General features: G+C 43.9%; 1 protein-coding gene across 1 annotated transcript in view; it reads left to right on the forward strand.

Annotated features, from left to right (window-relative positions):
• Positions 1 to 6,455: 6,455 nt before the first annotated feature.
• Positions 6,456 to 20,513, forward strand: part of LRRC1 (leucine rich repeat containing 1) — a 63,046-nt gene continuing 48,988 nt past the window's right edge. The window contains exon 1 of the mRNA XM_083730460.1: positions 6,456 to 7,326. Within this exon, the coding sequence (XP_083586586.1) occupies positions 7,168 to 7,326 (159 nt within the window). The 5' untranslated portion in view covers positions 6,456 to 7,167. The remainder of the gene's footprint in view (positions 7,327 to 20,513) is intronic.

Here is a 20,513-nt window from a genome sequence, read left to right on the forward strand (position 1 = left end):
TCCCATGTTATTCACTCTGGGTTTATGTCCTGCATGATAAACCCAGAATAATATCCTTGGGTGTCTTATAACTTAAAGGTTTTAGCCAACTAAAGTGGCCATCCCCGTTTCAACTGGTGCATCTTAAAAAGAGTGCATAGCTACTGTTCTGATCCACATAATGCTCTCTTAACATGCTATTAGCAAAGGAAAACAATACTGCAGACTCCCACTACCCCTGGCAACTTACCTTGTAACAACATAATGGGCAAACGCTGATAAGCAGAAAACAGCATGGCAGATTTAAGTGCAGGGTTACATTCCCATAATACTGGAACACTCTGAGAACAATGGGCTATAAATAGTCACACACACGTTGTACCAACTCGGGTACATTCAAGTCTTTGCTGCGGTGGTACCAAAATTAACACTTGCTTGTTCAAAATTTAAACAAGGTACAGGATGAAATATTGTGGGGCTAACTTTGGCTGGTGCATGAAAGCGCACTTCACTTGGCATAAAAGTGAACGTAGCCTCATCCGTGCAAAGAAGGCTATTATACCGCACCTGGATTGCTAGTCTATAAACAGTGCACTGACTTCTCTGTACATCTAACTCAGGGTTTCCCAAATGTTGCTCTGTAGCTTTTTTTTGGACTACAACTTCCATCATCCCTAGCTAGCAGGACCAAGATGATGGGAATTGTAGTCCAAAAACAGCTGGAGACCCAAGTTTGGGAAACACTGATCTAAATAAAGATGTTGTTTTCATCCAAAGGGATGTATGAAACTGGGTGGGTGGGGGATTGCATTCCTTTTTATTGATATAAATTGAGGCCGCTGGTTCCACTATCCTAAAATCACATACTAGAATAGCTGCATTTGGTTTGGTTTGCCTGTTTTATACTCATTTTCTCTCCGCAGCAATGGCCAAATGTAACAAAATAGCAGCCTAACCTTAAGCAAATTTATTCAGAAGCAAATCTCCTAGAGGCCACTGGGGACTGCATCCTGAGAAATGATGTCTAGGACTGCAGCTCCAGGATTGTACAGCGAATCTTGGGAAGAAGTCCTGCTGAACACAGTGGGACCTGCTTCTGAGTAAGCATCCTGATGGAGGACGCTGAATGCTACATTTGATATACAGTTGTTACTAGCTGGTGTTGCAGGAAGCAATAGATACAAAATGTCCTCTCTCCTGCTTTGCAACTGTTAGGCTTTGCACAAAGGAGAAGCGGGAGATAACTCGCCTCTTGAAAAAGTTACATTCGATGCAAGCTACCTCTCATACTGGAAGTCTGAGAACTGTTCAGATACAGTAGGGAAGGTGAGAAGGGTTCTGGCAGGAACTGTAGCCACTTGTAGCCTCACAGGTCCCACACAAAAAGTACAGTAGGAATATTGACTAAACATGAATTGCAAGGAACTTCTGGTCTTGTCAATCCTGTGCTCCCAAGGATTGAGAGGGAAATGCTCTTGAATGGCAAGGCATTGCTGAAAGGGAGAAGAGAGTGCTTTAGGCAGATAGATGGACACTCTTCCATTAGTTAGAACACAGGAAGTTCTCTTATGTTGGGGAAAAACCATTGGTCTACCCAGTTCAGCCTTTTCCGCACTGACTGACAGCAGCTCTCCCAGTTTTCTGACAGCGATTTCTCTGGAAATGTTAAGAGTTGAACACAGGTCTTTCTGCATGCAAAACAGGTGCGCTAGGATAGTTGCAAAACTGCCACGTACATGTGGGTTAGGAAGCCTTTGCTCTTGCTGCTGCTGTAAATAATAATAAAAATCAGAGCATGACTATGCCATGGAGACTGGTATAAAAATCTAAGTCTGAATCTATTTTGCAAATGTTGACTGCAGAGCGGATATATTTGTATTACTGATTTTTATAATTTGCAATTAATTTGAGTAATTAATAGGCTGAGTTAAAGGTACCCATGACTATTATATTAAAATATGCATGTGTCTGTTGTAGAAATCCTGATTGTGCTGTCTGAGTCTTTTTAAATACAGGGGTGTGTTTTTTAGAGCACTGCAGGTACAAAATCAGTTTGGCCAGTGACCACAGCAGGGCTTGGGTGGGGCATGAATATATTTAATGAACGTCTGAAATGTGATGACCTTTAGATCTGACTCTTGACAGACTAGTCAAATTTTGTGAATGTCCAAAAGGTAGAGAGAGAAAGAGAGAGAAGAGAGCAATTAATGTTGACTCTCATCTTCAGCTCCATGTCTATAGCTTCTTACCTGAGACTAAACCTGATAGTAATTGCTTCTGAGAAGACATGACAATTAGGATTCCAATATCAAGATGATTGTTAGAATTAACTGGTGTATATCTCCAAAGACATTGCAAAATTCATCTAGGATTGTCAGCCAAAACATGCAGAATATGAATATTTACCCATTTTTGGAATATTCATTGCAACACAGCAGGCAATAAAAGGTCTATACCCTGAGTCCAACTCTTTGAAATGCCACCATGTGTGGACTCAGTCTCAAATCAACAGCTGATGTCTTGAGCAACATCTGCATGTGTTTCATGGGCTGCATTCAATTGCATTCCAGAAAGTTTTGAGGCAGAGGCCCCATCCCCACTTTTGACAAATAACTATGAGTTTTATTAATTTATTGCTTCTTGTTGACTGGTCAAATTTTAAAGCTCCCTCTCTATATTATGTCACTGGCTTTATATAACAAACAAGCTCAGCATTCCTCACATGCCTTTCAGGAGAGAAGAAAGGAGTTCTTCTAACAATTTTCCACAAAGGGCAGGTGATGGCTGAGATTATGCCCATTCCTCTCCCACAGCTTTCAGATAGCAAGCTGAGAATTGGGCTGCCTCATTTTATCTATAAGGAGATCAGCTCAGTCTCTCGGGATTTGAGACTGATTTTTGTGTTTGTTTGTTTTTCAGTACTTGGAGGAACACAAAAACAAAAAGTCTATACATACCCTACTGGGAATTTTTTATTTTTATTTTTTTGCTTCTTTCCTTTTATTATTCCTTACATTTTTCAATGCATGCATTGTTAGAAATATAAAGAAGATATAGAACTTTATCCTGGTTAATTGAAACTAATAAAAATCTTACTGGTACTGCAATTCAAAGTACACCCCATGGAACTCAGGGAGATTTATAGCGCAATCCTGTACATGTACACTCAGAAGTAAGCTCCAGTGAATTCATCATAACTTACCCCCAGAAAATTGTGTATAGGATTTCAGCCTTACTTTTGGATAAATAACTTTAGGAAATGTCACACTTTAGGGACATGTCAAGGGTAGGAAATGGGTGCATCAAGGGCAAAGGGAGGAATAAACAAAGCTGCAGTATGTCCTTCCTTCTGAGAATGTGGGCCGACCTAAACTACCTAAAATGTGGATGTACGGTAATTAAATTCACCTAACAGGAGTCAATATAAGCACCAAAAGTGAAGGTTAACACTGTCTGATTCACTCATGCCTCCCGCCACCCAGAAGCAATTAGGATGCAGCTTAATTTACAGAGGAGATGCGCCCAAGTCCCCTCTGGGAATGGTGGAGCAGAATGCAAGGAGCCTCATTCTCTATCTACTTATCTTTTAGAGTCCTCTTCCTTATTACTTTTGGGCAACTTCTCCCTTAACTTCCATATGCAGTCCCCAGCCATCTCCCAGATGAACTGACAGCGTTCATTTCCCTCATATTTGCTAGACAGCAAAGCTGTTTACTTTCCTTAGCAGCAGAATGTTCCATGCCATCATGTCGTTTTAGCTGTTCGTTGGCAGAGACTTGTTATATGCAATACGATATAAACATAGACACTTCTGCAATGAGTCAGTGAGTTGCAGCTAACCTGGTGCAATCGCACTGCACAAGACCTTGCATGAGTCATATGACAATGTGATAGGGGAGGATGAAGGCATGCCTGCACTAATCCGAATCCCAGCCACATTATTAGGACCTAGAAGCCCCCTGTGCAACACTTTGACAACAGACATGAGTTTCAAGGTCTGTAGCTCAAACAGACTATGACGTGTTGATGAGCTTCTGCCAATGCAATTACTTTCCTTCAAAGGACCTCATTAAGACAGATCTGTGAATACTTCCAGATATGGGAAGCTCTGGCTATCATATCACCAACACAGGATGCTGACTAAGAAATACCTTGAAAAAGAGGTGCATGCAAATTAGATATGCAACAAATCAGATTTTGAGAGGGACGGTATGCGTTCTTTAGATATGTATGGTACAAGCACGTAACACACAGTGATACTGCTTAAATTCCTTTGAGGAGGGTGTGTGCTGTAGCTGCTTATGCCTTGGACTTGGACTGGAGAAGGTAAAAGGTAAAGGTAAGGGTACCCCTGACCGTTAGGTCCAGTCACAGACGACTCTGGGGTTGCAGCGTTCATCTCGCTTTATTGGCCGAGGGAGCCGACGTTTATCCACAGACAGTTTCTCTGGGTCATGTGGCCAGCATGACTAAGCCACTTCTGGCAAAACCAGAGCAGCACACAGAAACACCATTTACCTTCCCGCCGGAGTGGTACCTCCCACCGGAGTGGTACCTATTTATCTACTTACACTTTTGGTGTGCTTTTAAACTGCTAGGTGGGCAGGAGCAGGGATTGGAGCAGGGACGGAACAATGGGAGCTCACCCCGGCACAGGAATTCGGCCGACCTTTCGATCAGCAAGCCCTAGGCTCTGTTGTTTAGACCACAGCACCACCCCCGTCCCATTGGACTGGAGAAACTTGAGTTCAAATCCCTGTTCAGTTGCAAAGCTTATTTGGTGGTGTTGATCTGGTCATGGAATGAAGATTATATCTATGGCAAGAGAGATTTTTTCTTTGAGGGTTTTTTTATTTTAAGTATTGTTAATGTGAAGAGTGTGAAAGTTGGGGGTCAGAGTTGGGAGTTTTGGGCAAGACAGCTTGTGTTTTTTCACAACCATATGTCAGGAGTGCTCTGATGGTGTTTCCTGCTTGGCAGGGGGTTGGACTCAATGGCCCTTGTGGTCTCTTCCAACTCTATGATTCTATGATTCTATGTTCTCTAATTATGCATATTTGCTAGGGAGGTGGGGGTGGTGTTGAATTTCTAGATACATGTAGGGACTCAGACTTGTGTAGGAGCAACACCATTTTTCCTAGAAACCTGTCTTTTTAATTCTGTGTGAGCACAGAGGTACTTTTACTATGTTTCTTCTGGCTAGTGGGGTTTTATTTTTTTACTACCAAGCCTGGACATAACTGGTGGCCCCTTGGTCTCAGCCTAACCCATCCTGATGAATGGCACTCCAGATGTGGCCCTGCTGGCTGCTGCTGACTACTGGAGCACCTTAGGCTCCTCATCTATGAGAAAGGAAAAAGCAAGTCTCATAGTAGGGCCGCTCTCCTTTGTGCAACTTAATTCCTTGCAGAATGCCTTTGATTCCCTGACTTTGATTTGCAAAATGAGTATGGAGGGGGCTGGCTGGGATGCCATGTGCGTGGAATCGTGGTGAAATTTTTATTTTGTAGGGGAACAGTTAGGGCCAGAAGCGCCAGCCTGCGATAGCGACGGGGGTGTATGTGTGTGTCAGGCAACGTTTCTAGCATGTGACATTGCAAGTGTCAGCATCACACTTCCCTCCCTAAGCTGGGCAGAAGCATCCTAGACTTTGGGAAGGAGGTGCCAGATTTTAATACTCTAATGTATTGGGAATATTTAGGGAACTAGCCTAGTCCCCTTAGTCCACACGCCACTGGTGGAATCTTTCTCCACAAAAGAGGAATCACAGAGGTGGAAGCAGGGCCGGATTTAGGTTTGATGAGGCCCTAAGCTACTGAAGGTAATGGGGCCCTTTATATGTCCAGCTGTCCTTTGTCAACAACAAATTGTCGCTGTTTTTTATGTTGATTATATGCTATATGGTAATTTACGGACCTAATAGGTATGTAAAGCCATTTGCACATAACAAATAGGAGCCTACACAACACAAAGCACTGTTGCTGTGTGTAGGTTTTATTTTATTTGTTTATCTTATATTTTGGAAATGTACATCAAGTTCCCCCCTTTAAATTATTTGGGCCCCCCCAGGAGAGTGGGGCCCTAAGCTATAGCTTATTTAGCTTATAGGTAAACCCGGCACTGGGTGCAAGGGACCACGAGGGTCATCTAGTCCAACCTCCTGCAATGCAGGAATCTTCTGCCCAACATGGAGCTCAAAACCCACAACCCTGACACTAAGAGTCTCCTGCTCTATCGATTGAGCTACCCCTGGCCAGGAAACTTTGGGAGAAGCGGGGGGTTGGGAATCATTCCCTCTTCTTTTCGCCACACTTTCTCCCCGTCCCCGGGATTTTCTCCCCGCAGCCGACGGAGGCGAGGGGCTTGTTCCTTCTCCCTTCTCCCTTGCTTGGGTGTCGCACGCAGCATCTCGGGGTCAGATCCCAGAGTCCCAGCGAGGGAGAAGGGGAGGGACCAGCGGCTGGTGATGTCAGCTTGGGAAGAGCGAGGGAGGGAGAGGAGGGAGAGGGAGAGCGCGACGGAGGAAGGGAAGGAGGGAGGGAGCCAGAGCGCAGAGCCAGCGAGTGTTCCGGGTCAGGCGCTGGAATGAAGAAAGGTGCTGCTGCTGCCTCTGCAGCCTGAGCGACGAGCGAGCCGGGCTCCTTGGGAGAACTGGGGGACACTGATTGGACAGCGGAGGCCCAATAAGAGACAAAAGCAGCAGGAAGGTTTTCTGTTTCTTTTCTTTTCTGCGCGTAGTAGTCTGGAGCGGCAGGAAAGAGTTTTCTCCTGTCCCAGGCGAATGTTTGCAGGAGCGGCTGCCGCCTCCTCCTCCTCCTCCTCCTCCTCCTCCGGGACTTGCTGAGGAGAGAGGAGAAGGCGAGGGCGGCCTCGAAGGCGGCGGCTGGCAGACCAGCGAAGGCGACGTGCCTGGGGAGCCGGCGTCGGCGGCGAGGGTTGCTAAGGGCCGGGTTTGGAGCCGCCCCCCTCCGCGCTGCTCTCCTCTCTCTCCCCGCGCTCGCTCGCTCGCTCGCCGAGGGCGAAAGAAGCCTCGCGCTCGCGCGCCTGGCGCTGGAACTGGAAGCCGAGCCGGGCAGGGGGCCGCGGGGAGGCTGAGGCGCTGCCCCGAGTGGCCGCGCGAGCCTCGCGCAGCTTGCCGAGGGTTGGGCTGCGGGAGGCAGGCAGAGGGTTGCCGCCGCCTTTGCTGCTATGTTTCATTGCATCCCGCTGTGGCGGTGCAACCGTCATGTGGAGATTATCGACAAGCGCCACTGCTCGCTGGCCGCCGTGCCCGAGGAAATCTACCGCTACAGCCGCAGCCTCGAAGAGCTCCTGCTCGACGCCAACCAGCTCCGAGAGCTGCCGAAGGTGAGCGAGAGAGGGGGCGAAGAGACGGCGGGTCGCCGTTGGGGTGTGTGTGTGGGGAAAGATTCATTTTCGCAGGTGGGTCAGGAATGGAGCGCCGCTCTCGCCTCTCCCCCCCCCCCGACCCTAAAGGTGAAAGAGTCCGCGAGAGGTTCCTTCACCTCGGCTGGGACTGGGAGCAACCATTAGCAGCAGGGGGGGGGGGAAGGTGGCCCATTGAAATCTGCTGTTTCTGAAACTTCTGAACTTCGCGGGGGGGGGGGGGGAGTTCCGCTCTTAGTGCTCTTCTCGAGCCACCTACCAGCGCGGGTGAGTGGTTTACTCGGAAGGAGTGTGTCGTGAGCCCCGTTCTTACGGCGGCATCAATACATTGCGAAGGTGGTCTCTTTGGCGCATGGGCTTCTGTCAGAGCGCGCTAGCAAAAGCCCCCGCCCCCCCCCCACCGCTCGCTAGTTTGGGATGGAACCACATTGGACAAGAGGAGAAAGTGTGGGGCGAGGAGCTGGCTAGGTAGGGAAAGGGACCTGAAAAACAGCTGTCTCTGCCTGGGCGCCAGCCTTCCTTGCCAACACAGCCCTAAGTCTCAAGTCTTGCAAGACCTGCTTTTCCATTTGTGTGATGGCCTGTTTGCCTTGTTTAAAAAAAACAAAAACTGTCCTGCTTCACAGCCAGGTACGAATGAGATTTTAGAATAGCATCTTGTCAGGAAAGAATAAATGAGGAGCAAACTTAGGACCCAAGATAAAGGAGAATAGTGAAAGTGGTACTGGGCTCTTGTTGGGTAGCCCCTGTCTTCCTGATGTAAATTAACTTCTGGATTCCCCCCCCCCCCCCGTTAATACTTAAAGGTGAATTCCCACTAAAGTATTGCTGGAACTAACCTTCCATTTGCAGGTATTACTGTGCAGATGGAAATTTCTGCAATTGTGGTATTGTGTTCAATTAATGTGGTCATGAGGGTGGCCACTTATAGATGTTGAACTGGCCCATGCACAGTTCCCCATGGAAAATAGAACATTTGGATTTACAATGTGATGGAGAAGACTATGTAAACTATACCCTTTACACAGGAATTATTGCAAACATTGTTTTATAAATTCCTAGTCTCCTGCTTTTTTTTTTTTTTTGGAGGGGGGTTGTGTTAGCCTGCCCAAATAAAAAGATTATGAGTGGGTTATTTTATACACAGTATAAATAAAGCAGACCCTGTGACTAAAACTTAACCATGTCAACTCGAATTACCTTGCATCTCTTCTGAAATACTTGGGGTAAGTCTGTAGTGAGGCCTCATTATAAGTGAGTGATATAATCCATAGATGCAGCAATGGTATTGATATGTGCTGCTTTTAACAGTGGTTCTGAAAAGGGTCTTTAGATGGATTTAAGATATGGGCAGAAAGCATTTTTATGGCCTCAAGTAAGTCTCCTTCTGCCACTGTTTCCCCCCCTTAATGTACCAGTAGATACTTCCTCTTTCACTGTAAAAGTTTATGAATCAAGTACCACCACATCTACATTTGTGGTGGTGAACAGTCTGTGGTACTGACTGGCTGGGTTGCTGTGGTTTCTTGGGGAACTAAGCCCTTTGCAGTCCAGTTTCTGTGAGGGAAGAGAAGGTTTTCGGTATGCCTAGATTAAAGTGGAAACACAGGGTATGTCTGAGAACTGGGATACAGGGAAGCTAAGTGACAAGATGCACAGAGGACAGAGGCTGAAATAGAAGGACAGAACAGGCAAGGACCTGAGAGAGTAACCTGAAAGAAGCATAGGTGGAGAATTCAGCTTGAGGAAAGCTGCCGCTTGCTGTTTTAGCTACTGGATTTTGGTAAAAGTTTCCATGTGATGTGATGTACAAGCATGTCTGCTGAATCAGCATGCGTGACACTTGGAGAAAACATCACCCTTATCTAGCTCTGGTCATGCTTAAGAACCATCCCCACCATTTATGCGTGGGTAGTTGTGTCAAAATACTAATGAGCATTTCAATGTGCATATGAATCTGCATCCCACTGGAAACAATATAATGAAGACAGGTGTGTATTCTGAGCCACATTTGGTTTATAGCAATGGTTCCTGATTCTATAAGACAGGGATGGGATACAGCTGGACTTTCAGGTCCCATTATCCCTGACCGTTGGCTGCACTGGCTGCTGCTGCAAGTTGGAGTCCAGCAATATCTAGGTAATTCCAACATCCCTGCTGTAAGAGATGTGGAAGTCTGCTTTTCCATATTGAGCTTTTTAGCTTCTTAGGAGTGCAAGCCTGGAGTGCATCCTTTGGTTCAAGTAGCTACTAGAATGGAGCAGAATCATCGCTTTTGGTAGGTAGGCCACTTTTGAAGAAGAAAGACTGAGAATTCTCAATTTATAGGATGAGTGTTGTTTGTTTCCTTTTGCTATTTTCACTCTTAGAACCCGTACCCTAGGGGCAAAGGACTTTAGCACCTATAAATTGTCAGAGGACTTGAAGTATTCTGTGTGATGATTCATTCCATCTAGGATATAAGGAACTGTCTTGAATTAAATCAGGTTAGCTGAATTCCGTGGGAATGATAGATACAGTATACTACTTCACTGCCTGTGCATTGATTTGGAATCAAGCATTCTGTAATAAGAAGACCAATCAACTCTCTCTAGTACTGGCTTTTCAAAATCTTAGAAAATGGTATACTCAGTGCTTCCCCCCAGGGGGTACTTAAGGGTACACAGTACCAGCACCTCTTTTTTGGTTGTTAAAAATGTAGCACTTGTTGTAACAACTTCATGGTGCGTACCAGCATCTATTTTTCTAGAAAAATAGGCATTTCCTAGTCCTGCTCTCTGATATTATTTTACTGGAGATCACATTGCTCTTTCACTGAGCTATGCCTCTGCCCTATACAGTTTGAGCTTCCCCTCTGGAAAGGGAACTTCTTTAGAAAAACCCAGTCTTCTTAGATTGCCTTCTTCCAGGATTCAAAGGCACAGCTTCATGGGTGCAGACCTTTGTGCGAGTCATATGCCAAATCACTGAGCCATACTGTGTGTGTGTGTTTGTAGCTGCTTCATGCTCAAATATCATGCTGTGGTCTGTCAGTTTGTTTGTCCGGGTAAAGTCATTGAAACTGACAACATGCTTCTTAAAAGTGATAAACATGTTTGTCTTTCCATTCTTGAATTTTTCCTTTAAGAAATACAATACCTTCAGCTCCTATATTTGGTCTTCTAAAGAACTAACCTTATTTCTATTGCACTCTCAGTTTACAGTGACTCTTTTCAGAGCAAAACATGGTTAAGAAAGTATAACTGGTTCGATGTGGATGTCTGAACTAGGGTGGGGGGAAGGCTTATGAGTGATCACCAAACCAGAATAAGAAGCTATGGTTTGAAGTTGTTTTCAAACCATGGTTTTTGCCAACTCTGATTCAAGCCCCCTTCAGAGGTTACTTGGGTGAAAGGGGCTGTATGAGTAGTAGGCATCAAGGCAGGACTACTGCCCCCAAGTCACATTGCTATCTGCCCCCACACCCCTCTATCCATGCATTGTGTGAATGTCTTCATGGGGGAAGCCTGTCTACACACACAGGCACTCACTCATTCTGGGATCCTGATCATGCAGGGTCTAGTCCTGCTCACAGTAGACATTGAAGCTCCTCCACATGCAGCTGCTGGGTGACCTTGGGCTAGTCACACTTCTTTGAAGTCTCTCAGCCCCACTTACCTCACAGAGTGTTTGTTGTGGGGGAGGAAGGGAAAGGAGGATGTAAGCCACTTTGAGACTCCTTCGGGTAGTGATAAAGCAGGATATCAAATCCAAAACTATTCTTCTTCTCTTGATGGCATGACTAACTTAGGTTTGTTGCTTTCAGTGGGTCTACTCTGAGTAGGACTTAGTTGTGTGTGGCCCATAGGGTTTCTGAATGTGTGTAAGCCTTTGCGCGTAGACACTGACTCCCCCTACGCAGACATCAACATGCACAGCCTGAGGCTTCTTTTATGTGAGGAGCCCACTTCAGATGAGTAAGACATGGAGGGACTTTGGTGTGATGTCCACATGAGCAAAGGAGTTAGTCATCACTCTTTTTGCAGAGATGCTGCATCCTGGTCAGGGGAGTGAACTTGTTGTATGTGTTTCTAGTCTATAGTTACCACAAAGTATGGCTTGGTGTGTTTTCTGAATTCAACAAAAGTCTTTCTTTCTTTCTTTCTTTCTTTCTTTCTTTCTTTCTTTCTTTCTTTCTTTCCTTTCATTCATTCATTTTCATCTGCCCCTGCAAGAGCAGTGCCCAGTGATGTATGGTTAGTAACATGTCAGATCCAGGAAGTGTTTCTAGGGCTTGAACCCAGGTCACATTCCAGCATTCCAATTGCTTCTCCCCACAGCCAAAGAAAAATCACCACCAGCTGGTAAATAAAGGTTGCATTTTATCTGTGGCCCTTGCTTCCGTTGAAATTGTTTTAGGGAATATTGTGATTTCCAAGGGTTGTAAGGCAGGAACTGGCAGGCTTTAACACTTGAGGGTTCTATTTTGTTTTGTTTTACTGTGGCTCAGCCAGTGGCAGCTGCAAAATAGAGGCTTGACTGGGTGGACCTGATTCAAAGAATTAGAACCAAGCTGCCTCTGAGCACATGCTCAGCCCATAAATGTATGATCAGTACCAGAAATGAGCTCACAACATTTTTCACATGAAGGTCCTACTCTTGATTCTCCTCCCGACCCCTGAACTTTCATTTTCATAAACCTAGTTGGGCATGGGGGTTGGGAGAGCTTCATTGTTAAACAATTGGAAGTCAGAAACTTTTGCCAGTCTCCTAGATATCTGTCATTAGATCCCAGTCTACCAGGGGTTTTGCTGACCTCTGTTTTGAGCTGCTTTGAGAAGTCCATATGTAGTAAGAAGGGCAGGATAGAAATTTCTACGTAAACAAAAGAAATGTGGTTCCATTAAAATAAAGCTTTACCAAAACCTTTTATTTACTGGCACTGTGATGATATATATATCTATCTATCTCACCTCTGCCAATACCTCTCTCTGGTCTAAATAACATTTTGTGCAGTTTACCAAACATCTGAGTGTACATATTTTCATTTTTAACAATGGTCTTTGTTTTGCACCTTCCAGTATTTATTATTATTTATTGAATTTTATATCCTGCCGTTCCTCCCGAAGGAGCCCAGGGTTACCCACAATTTAAAAACGAAGATTTTTTTTTTAAAAACCCACTACAATTACAAGCACTCTAAAACCAGTAAGTTTGAAACATTCTAAAAGCATAGAGTTAAAAATATGATTCCACTCAGTGGTCTTAGTGTTGCCAGGAACAGTATTCTTTAGCTATCAAATGCCTGGGTAAAGAGGAATGTTTTCAAGTTTCTCCTGAAAGATACTGATGATAAAGATGGGTCAGCATTCCACAAACAGGGGACCACCACTGAAAAGGCCCTGCAATGAGTGAGCTCCAACTGAGCACCCACTGCTGACAGCAGCACCAAGGCATCTGCTGCTGAGCATAGGGTTATCTGACATGGCTGATATCTGGGAAGGCACCCACTTCACTATATTTTATGCCTTCTTAAATGCATGGGCTACACAGTCTAGCAAGTGACTACCAGGAACACATCTTTGTCTTTCTTAGTTGTTGTCATTGCCAGCAGGATGGCTTGCAATTGTGGATTCATAGCTAACAGATTTATCAACATCAGGTGTAGTTTGGCTCTCAGATCCAATGTCCAGAACTCTACAATTCCATAGTATAGATATGGTCTTAATAAATAAAGAAATTGCCCAAGGTGTGAAAACATTGAAGGGCCGCCTAAATTTGTTCTCTGAACATTTGATAACTTGTGCAAATAAGGGGGGGGGGGGAGAATGCAATGTATAGTAGAGACAGAAAACAATAACCCCACACACCTGTCCTGATAGGGGAAAACTTCCAAAGCTTAATGGAAATCTCTTTGCCACCCTGATTATGTGTAGGAAGAACAGATCAAGCAACGTGTGGGGGCAATGCAGTGTGCATGTTTTTTTTAGCTATTTCCTTTCAGGAAATATATAACAGAAGCAGTCTTTTTCAACCTGCTGTCCTTTGGATGTTCTGGTCTACAGCTGCCCCCCCTCCCCAGTCCAGACCATTGACGATTCTGGCTAAGGGCTGATGGAAGCTGGAATCCAAAACAGGTTCTAGAAGGCTGCCTTAGCAGTTTAGCATAAAGGGGAAGGCTAATCACAGTTAGGCAAGAAACAATGTGTTTTCGTTTGCGAGCCTTGAGACTTTAAAGCAATTCATGCCTTTCCCTGAGAGATGACAATATAGTGTGTGTGTGTGTGTGTGTGTGTGTGTGAGAGAGAGAGAGAGAGAGAGAGAGAGAGAGAGAGAAACTAAATGGCATTTGGAGGATTGGGAATACATAATGGAACTGACATTTACTTATGCTCCAAATAATAATAATAATAATAATAATAATAATAATAGATTTTCTTTCCACCCAGCAAGTTTTATCGCAGAAGTGGATGGCTTGTTGCCTGAACATTCTCTTTTGAAATATCTAGATTCTCTGGAACAGCAGGTTTTAAGGCATGGCATGGCTTCAAGTCAGCTAAGGTATGCAGGTGATACTGTACCATGAGCAAGGCCAGACATATGTGAAACTGGATAATTGAGGTTCCTGCAATGCTTCCGTATATATTGCTCTTCCTCCAAGGAATTCTCCTGTGGTGGAGGAAGGGGATCCTGTGTGGGTTGTCAGTGCCCGCCTCTCCACTGTCATGAAGTCAGTCTTTCGAAAGGGTACACCTGTGGTGGGCAAGGCATTCTTCCCACTAATTCAATTCTTACTTAAGCAAGTAACTGCATGGGACAAAAAACAAAACAACATTGTTCCGTTTTAGTTCCAGTAGTAGTGGAACTGTGTTATATGCCTTCAGACTGCTCTCTGGACTTGTTGTGTGGACTGTGAACGGCAGTGCTTTTTGGGATGTAAATGTTTCTGACAATACTGCTTGCGTAGTTTCTCAACTATCCCCAGGACCCACAAGAGAATATCTCGTGTCTCATGCCTTGTTGATGCCTTAACAGTCCCTAACGTTGTTTTCACAGGTGATTAGTCACCTTTTGGCTTCTGTTCTTACAGGATGTTACTGTGTCCTGTTCCCACACTAAATGTGAGGCGATTTACAATTGGTCCTCATTCAGCCATGTGATAGTGTCAATTTGAAAGCAAGTTTTCTAGTTAGGGGTTGCAATGAAGTGAGGACAAAAGATAGCACAAGTTGCTTCAAGGTTTCGCACGCCGTTGCGAGCAGTTAGGATGTTTTTGACAATAGGCATCTTGGTTGGCCTCTGTGAGAAAACAAAATGCTGGATTAGGTGGTCTGATCCAGTCAACTCTTCTTGTGTTCTTATAATAGCAGCAACAATATATATCTGTAGGTATTTGAATTTTCAGTTTAAAATATGAATTGGTACATCACCTCCTTAAATTTCTTATTTTTAATACTTGTGATGAGTTTTTTTTTTGGTATTTCAAGCTAAACTTGGTTTTTTTTAAATACTTGCAATGTTCTAAAACAAATACAATACTCTAATTCTGATTCAGTTATCTGAATGCCATTGTTTAGGTAGCCTGAATTGCAGCGCACTTGCACAAATGGGAGGTAGGAGCAGGCATGGGGTACCCCTTGATATATTCAGAGATACAAACCCTACAAAGGCATGGATGGCTGCAGCAGGGAGGATATTTCCTCCAAACATCCTCATGGGTATTGAGCAAGCCCAGTGCCTGTAGAATGCTGACTGAGGGAAAACACCCTGAAAACTGGATGGGAGGGGAAAAATGGGATGGAGGGGCTAGAATAGCAGCATGGAGGTAGAAGCACAGAGATATAAAGATGCTCGCCTGTTTACTTGCTCTGCATAGCCTTCTGACTGAATTTGAAGGCCTGCCTCAAGCACCCACCTGCCCATGTTTGCATGTTACTTTTCGTTCCTCTTATTGTAAGCTAATATGATCAGAATATTTTCATTGTTCCTTGAGGCTCTTCAGACTGCTTAGCTGAAAGAGCACTTGGATTATTAACATGCATTTAAAAAATAAAAATAAAAATTGCACTGTAGTGGCTAAATGGGTCTAACAACTTCTTTAATTTTATACTTTTCTGCAGTCTTCTTAAATTATGGACACGCTGTCAAAAGGAGTGTAAGTGCCTACACTTTAGACTGCAGGCTGGCCAATGACCTGGCAGTCTTCATCAAGGAACTTTTATCCCAGCCTTTGGGAAGGCTTGATTTTGGGAACTACTCAGAGAATTTTTATCACCTGCTTTTTTTTTTTTTAGCATTTACAACCCATCTTTCCTCCAAGTGTCTCAAGGTGCTTCTTTTCCTTTTCATTTATATCCTCACAACAACCTTGTGAAGTAGTGTAGGTTTTTTATATCTTGCTGACATTTCTGTTTCTTTTATTGTGAACATTTTATAGTGTTCACTGTTTTCTTTCTTTTTGTATGTGACGTATGGTATCGGGTGGCCTCAAAGTTAGGTAAGTAAACTGCATCCCAGGATCCTCCAAAGCAATTTGAAGACACTTGAGGCACACCTCTGATGCTAAGCCAGATAGACAGAAGTGCAGGTCTTCAAAAACCTGACGAAACTCTGGATTTAGCTGTCACGTCATGTCTTTCTTCCCTGTCACAATGTTTTATGACAGCCTTTCCTCTATAAATTTGGAGTGGAAAACCTGGTTTGAAAACGCCTTAAATCAACAGGGTGCAGGCCTGCACTCAGTTACACCCAAGTGCTTCCAGTAACACTTGTTTTCTTGCAATGTGTAGACAGACTTTGGCAAAAACCTTATTCTCAACAGTACAATAGGGATTTTCATCTCTCCTTGTAGTGAAACCAATGTGTACGGTACAAGACCCAGCTGGAAAATGTGGGCTTAAATGGTGGATTTGATGAGGGAAGGGATGGGTTGCGAGGATGGGTGGGCGTATAAGGGACACAACTAGAAATGTCCATAGCCCAGTAGGACCAGCTTATGTGAGAATTAGTGGGAGGTTCATTGCATTTTTCCTGTGTGACCCCTGTGTTGAATTCTTCCCTCTCCCAAATAGGTTTTCATGTTATACAGAACCACTTAGCATAATGTATTTGCATTCTTACAAAAATTGAAATACATCCTCTGCCATTATCTCAGGTAATCTCTTAGGAACCATACTGTTATACTTTTGGTGCATCTTACTTTGTATTGTTGATACTAACTGGAAGATGCTCTCCAGGGTTTCAGCTAGGGAGTCTCTCCCAACCATACCTGGAGATGCCAGGGATTAAACCTAGGAGCTTTCGAATGTTTTACCACTGAACTATTCCCCTTCCCCAAATAGTCGACATACACACTTCTTCTCTTCACATGTTTGCCGCCTCCAGATTTGTGTGGACAACAATGTGTAGATTAGTGGTAGGAAGGGAGTGCGGACCTTTCTTTCTTGGAATGCGACTTGAGATTTCATTCTGTACATCATTAGTATCTCTCTCTCTCTCTCTTGTTAATCCCAAGTGCTTTAAAAGTAGCTGCAATGAGTGTGGCGTACTTCAGATTTCAACAACTGCTGTAATTACTTAATGCAGAGCACTAACTCAGTAATTGCCCATCTTCACGAAAGCTTTGCAATTAAGGGGGGGAAATATATTTAACAAAATTCATATATTGCTTGTTTTAATAAAACTTCTAAGTAGATTAGAGTAGACACATGTAACTTCTTTGCAATGTTAGAAATTAGCCAGGCTCCAGGTGCGTTTTGTGACTGGTGTGGGTCCAATTGCAACCACAAGGAGATCTCTGGATGCCAGGTTGATGACTGGAGAAAGCAGAATGTCACTTACAGAAGGACCTGAAATAGTTTCCTTTGAATTTGTTTTATTCTAGATTGTTTTATTTGATGTTTTAATGTGTTGCAAACCACTTTGATGTATTTTCTTTAAAATATAAAGCAGTGTAGAAATGAAAACAACAACAACAACAAATCTCATTGCAACCCCCCCCCCCCAAAACCACCTAGACATTCCATTGTGGCAACCATAACCTAGGTCTAAGGTGCCATTTGGCAATTAGATTATATGTTTAAGTTTTTAGTACTACTTCTACATGTCTGGATAGGCTTGTCCTAAACAAAAATATTTCAAGCAGGCACCAAAAAGAATACAGTGTAGAGGAAGGCAGATCCTAAGTGTAGATGCAACAGCCTAGAAGCCCAATTTATTGCAAGCTTGGAATGAGTATTATGTGGCACCTGGAAGAGTAACGGTGCTGCAGATCAAAGTGTTCAAGGGGGCATCCATAGGGTAGGGCAATCCTGCAAGTAAACTGGTCACAATACAGTTTTAAATACAGATAGTGATGCCTAGAATGTGGCCCAGTAACAAATCAGGTTCTATATGCTGATGGGGTCTTGGGAAGCTCCTCATAAAGGGCCAGTGTGGTGTAGTGGTTAAGAGCGGTGGACTCACAATCTGGTGAACCGGGTTTGATTCCCTGCTCCTCGACATGCAGCTGCTGGGTGACCTTGGGCCAGTCACACTTCTTTGAAATCTCTCAGCCCCACTCACCCCACAGAGTGTTTGTTGTGGGGGAGGAAGGGAAAGGAGAATGTTAGCTGCTTTGAGACACCTTAGGGTAGTGATAAAGCGGGATATCAAATCCAAACTACTACTACTACTACTACTACTACTATTCTTCTTCTTCTTCTTCTTCTTCTTCTTCATTGTAGTAATCTAGTTTCAAAGCCACCACTGCCTGAACTTCTGTGGCCAAGCTCTCCAGGGGTGGTCATAGCTGGTGCAGCTGGTAAAAGGCGCTTCTAGCCACTAGGGCTACCGGGGCCTCCATTGACAGAGCTGGTCCCAGAAGCACCACAGGGCTGGGCTGTGTACCTGCACTAGCCAGTGTTTAGTTGGCTTTGGAGTGAGATTTGTGTTCTCATCTTCGTCCAGCATGCTTCCTTAGTCTGAAGTTCCCCAGAATGCCAAGCAGTCGGCAATTGTGTCGGCTGCCCATTTCATCTTTGCATTGCATAGCGAGAGCAGGGCTTCGACAGAATGGCCAGCTTCCCTCGCTGCAAAATCTCCCTGAGCATTCGGGAACACATCAGGTTCCATCAGTCTCAAACTAGGTAGTTCCCTCACTGATAACTTCTGAAGGCTTTTTAAAAAACAACAGCAATGGCACAGACCTGTAAAACTCCCAAAAATATTGTTTCTTAAAGGGAAAGTTTGTACCATTCAATTCACTTTCAGGGGACTATAAGGCAAAGTCAAGGTATTTAATGTTTTCTTTCTTTTGTGCTACATTGTTATGTTGTTCAGTTTTGTGGTTGGTTGTGCAAGAATTACTTATACAAAGTGGCAGGCTGGGTTGTTTACTTATTCTCCATGGCACTGCTGGTAATGGAAGTAATCTGTCTACATTCTCTCTTCCCCTTTCCCGCTGCTGAGCATGACTATCCAGCTTGCTAGTGTATGCCCCAGTCCTTGTTTCTCTGTTTCCAGTTAAACTGGCCACAGATTCGGTAGCATCCAGTAACAAAGTATGATTATAGGTTTCCTCTGCAGCAGCTGGAGGTGAAAGCTCTCTCCCTCTGCTGTGATCTGATGAGTCTCGCAGCAGATGCTCTTTAATCTTCACTGCTTTTGCTGCTCATTCTACATGTTGTGTGCGTGTGTGGGAGTAAATCTGTGCCCACAAGAAAACAAAGCAAAGCAATGATTTCGGTGCATTACTGAAGTGAGCATGTGGAAGTTAGGTTTTGCAGTAACTCTGAATTGTCTGTGACAGAAGGCCCTCGCTTCTGTTGAGTTGCTTCCCCATTCCCTCCTCACCCCCAAGTGGGTCTGCAGTAATGTAGACGGGCTCAAATTTGGCCTCTTTGTAGGAGTGTAGGTCACACAGATGAGAAGCTTTTCTGAGCACAGCTGCCACGACTAGACTGGCGATGTCAGAGGGACGTGCCAGCATTTGCTGAGGGTTCAGGCATTCTGCTCACCCTACCTCTTGTCTACCTTTTCAATCTTCTCATTTTGCTAACCCTGTTAGACTTAAGATCACCTGCCAGATCTCAAGTGGGTGAGCCACGCCCAGATTTTATGGATGTTTTGGTTTCAGCATGATCCTGCAAAGGTTTGCACTCTTTAATGCCTCCCCTACCTCTGTTGTCTAACCTGTGTTACAAATTACGAAACACCATTCTGTGAAAGAGTACAAACTGAACAAGGCATCTATTAAAGTCTTAGAAGCATTAAAAGATAAGGCGGCCAGCTTTTTTTGTATTATATGGCTTGCTTGATTGCCACTCTGCACTTCTTTTGGAGAAAGAATGAGACAGAAATTTAAGGGGGGGGGGACACAGTGAGAACCATGCTTATAACACTTGCCATGTGTTAAAAAACAAAAAACAGCTAAGGTGTTAAATCTGCAATTTCTGTGAGATGGTTTTACACCCTTGTTTGTTGGCAAAACTGTCTACATGTGTACAATTAAGTAAGAAAGGACTACTGTTAATTGCTCTATGTGGCATCTATTACCGGCAGTGAGAAGCTACTGAAAGTAAAAGGTCATGATATAGCTGGTGTGATTTCCCCCCTCCACCGCAATGGCATATAGCATTTTCAGATGCTTCCACTGGTACAGAGAAAATCAGGCTGCATGAGCTAGCTGCTGTACACTATCTGTCTACCATGAAATAACAGCTGCAGTGAGGGTGATTTGAAAGTGATCTCTGTTTAGACTGGCTAGTGGGTAGCCCTTGATTAGTATGCTTTAATTCAATTTTACATGATCGGGAATGACTGGAAAATGTTAAGAACATTAATGTAGCTATAAAAACATTTCTATACTGCTAAATCTTAAAGAAAATATCAAAACAGTTCACAGCAACTTTACATAAAACCGATACAATAAATCCCATGTAATGTTTTTGAAATCAGAGAACTATTGTGGAAAGGTGTTGTTTTTTTGTTGCCAATTAATTTTTATAGAATTTTACAAACTTTTAAACAAATCAACATCAAATTTAACATAAAACCATTTAAAAGTTGTATTCTTAAGTGCCTAAAAAAGCCTGATGAAATAGAAAAGCTTTCAGCAGGCATTTCACAGTTGGAACAGAAGGAGCCTGTTGCCTCTCTATCGGTAGAGTGTTCTGCAGGACTGTTTATGA

The sequence above is a fragment of the Podarcis gaigeae genome, assembly GCF_964106915.1.
Source record: "Podarcis gaigeae genome assembly, chromosome: 3".
Classification (NCBI taxonomy): Eukaryota; Metazoa; Chordata; class Lepidosauria; order Squamata; family Lacertidae; genus Podarcis; species Podarcis gaigeae.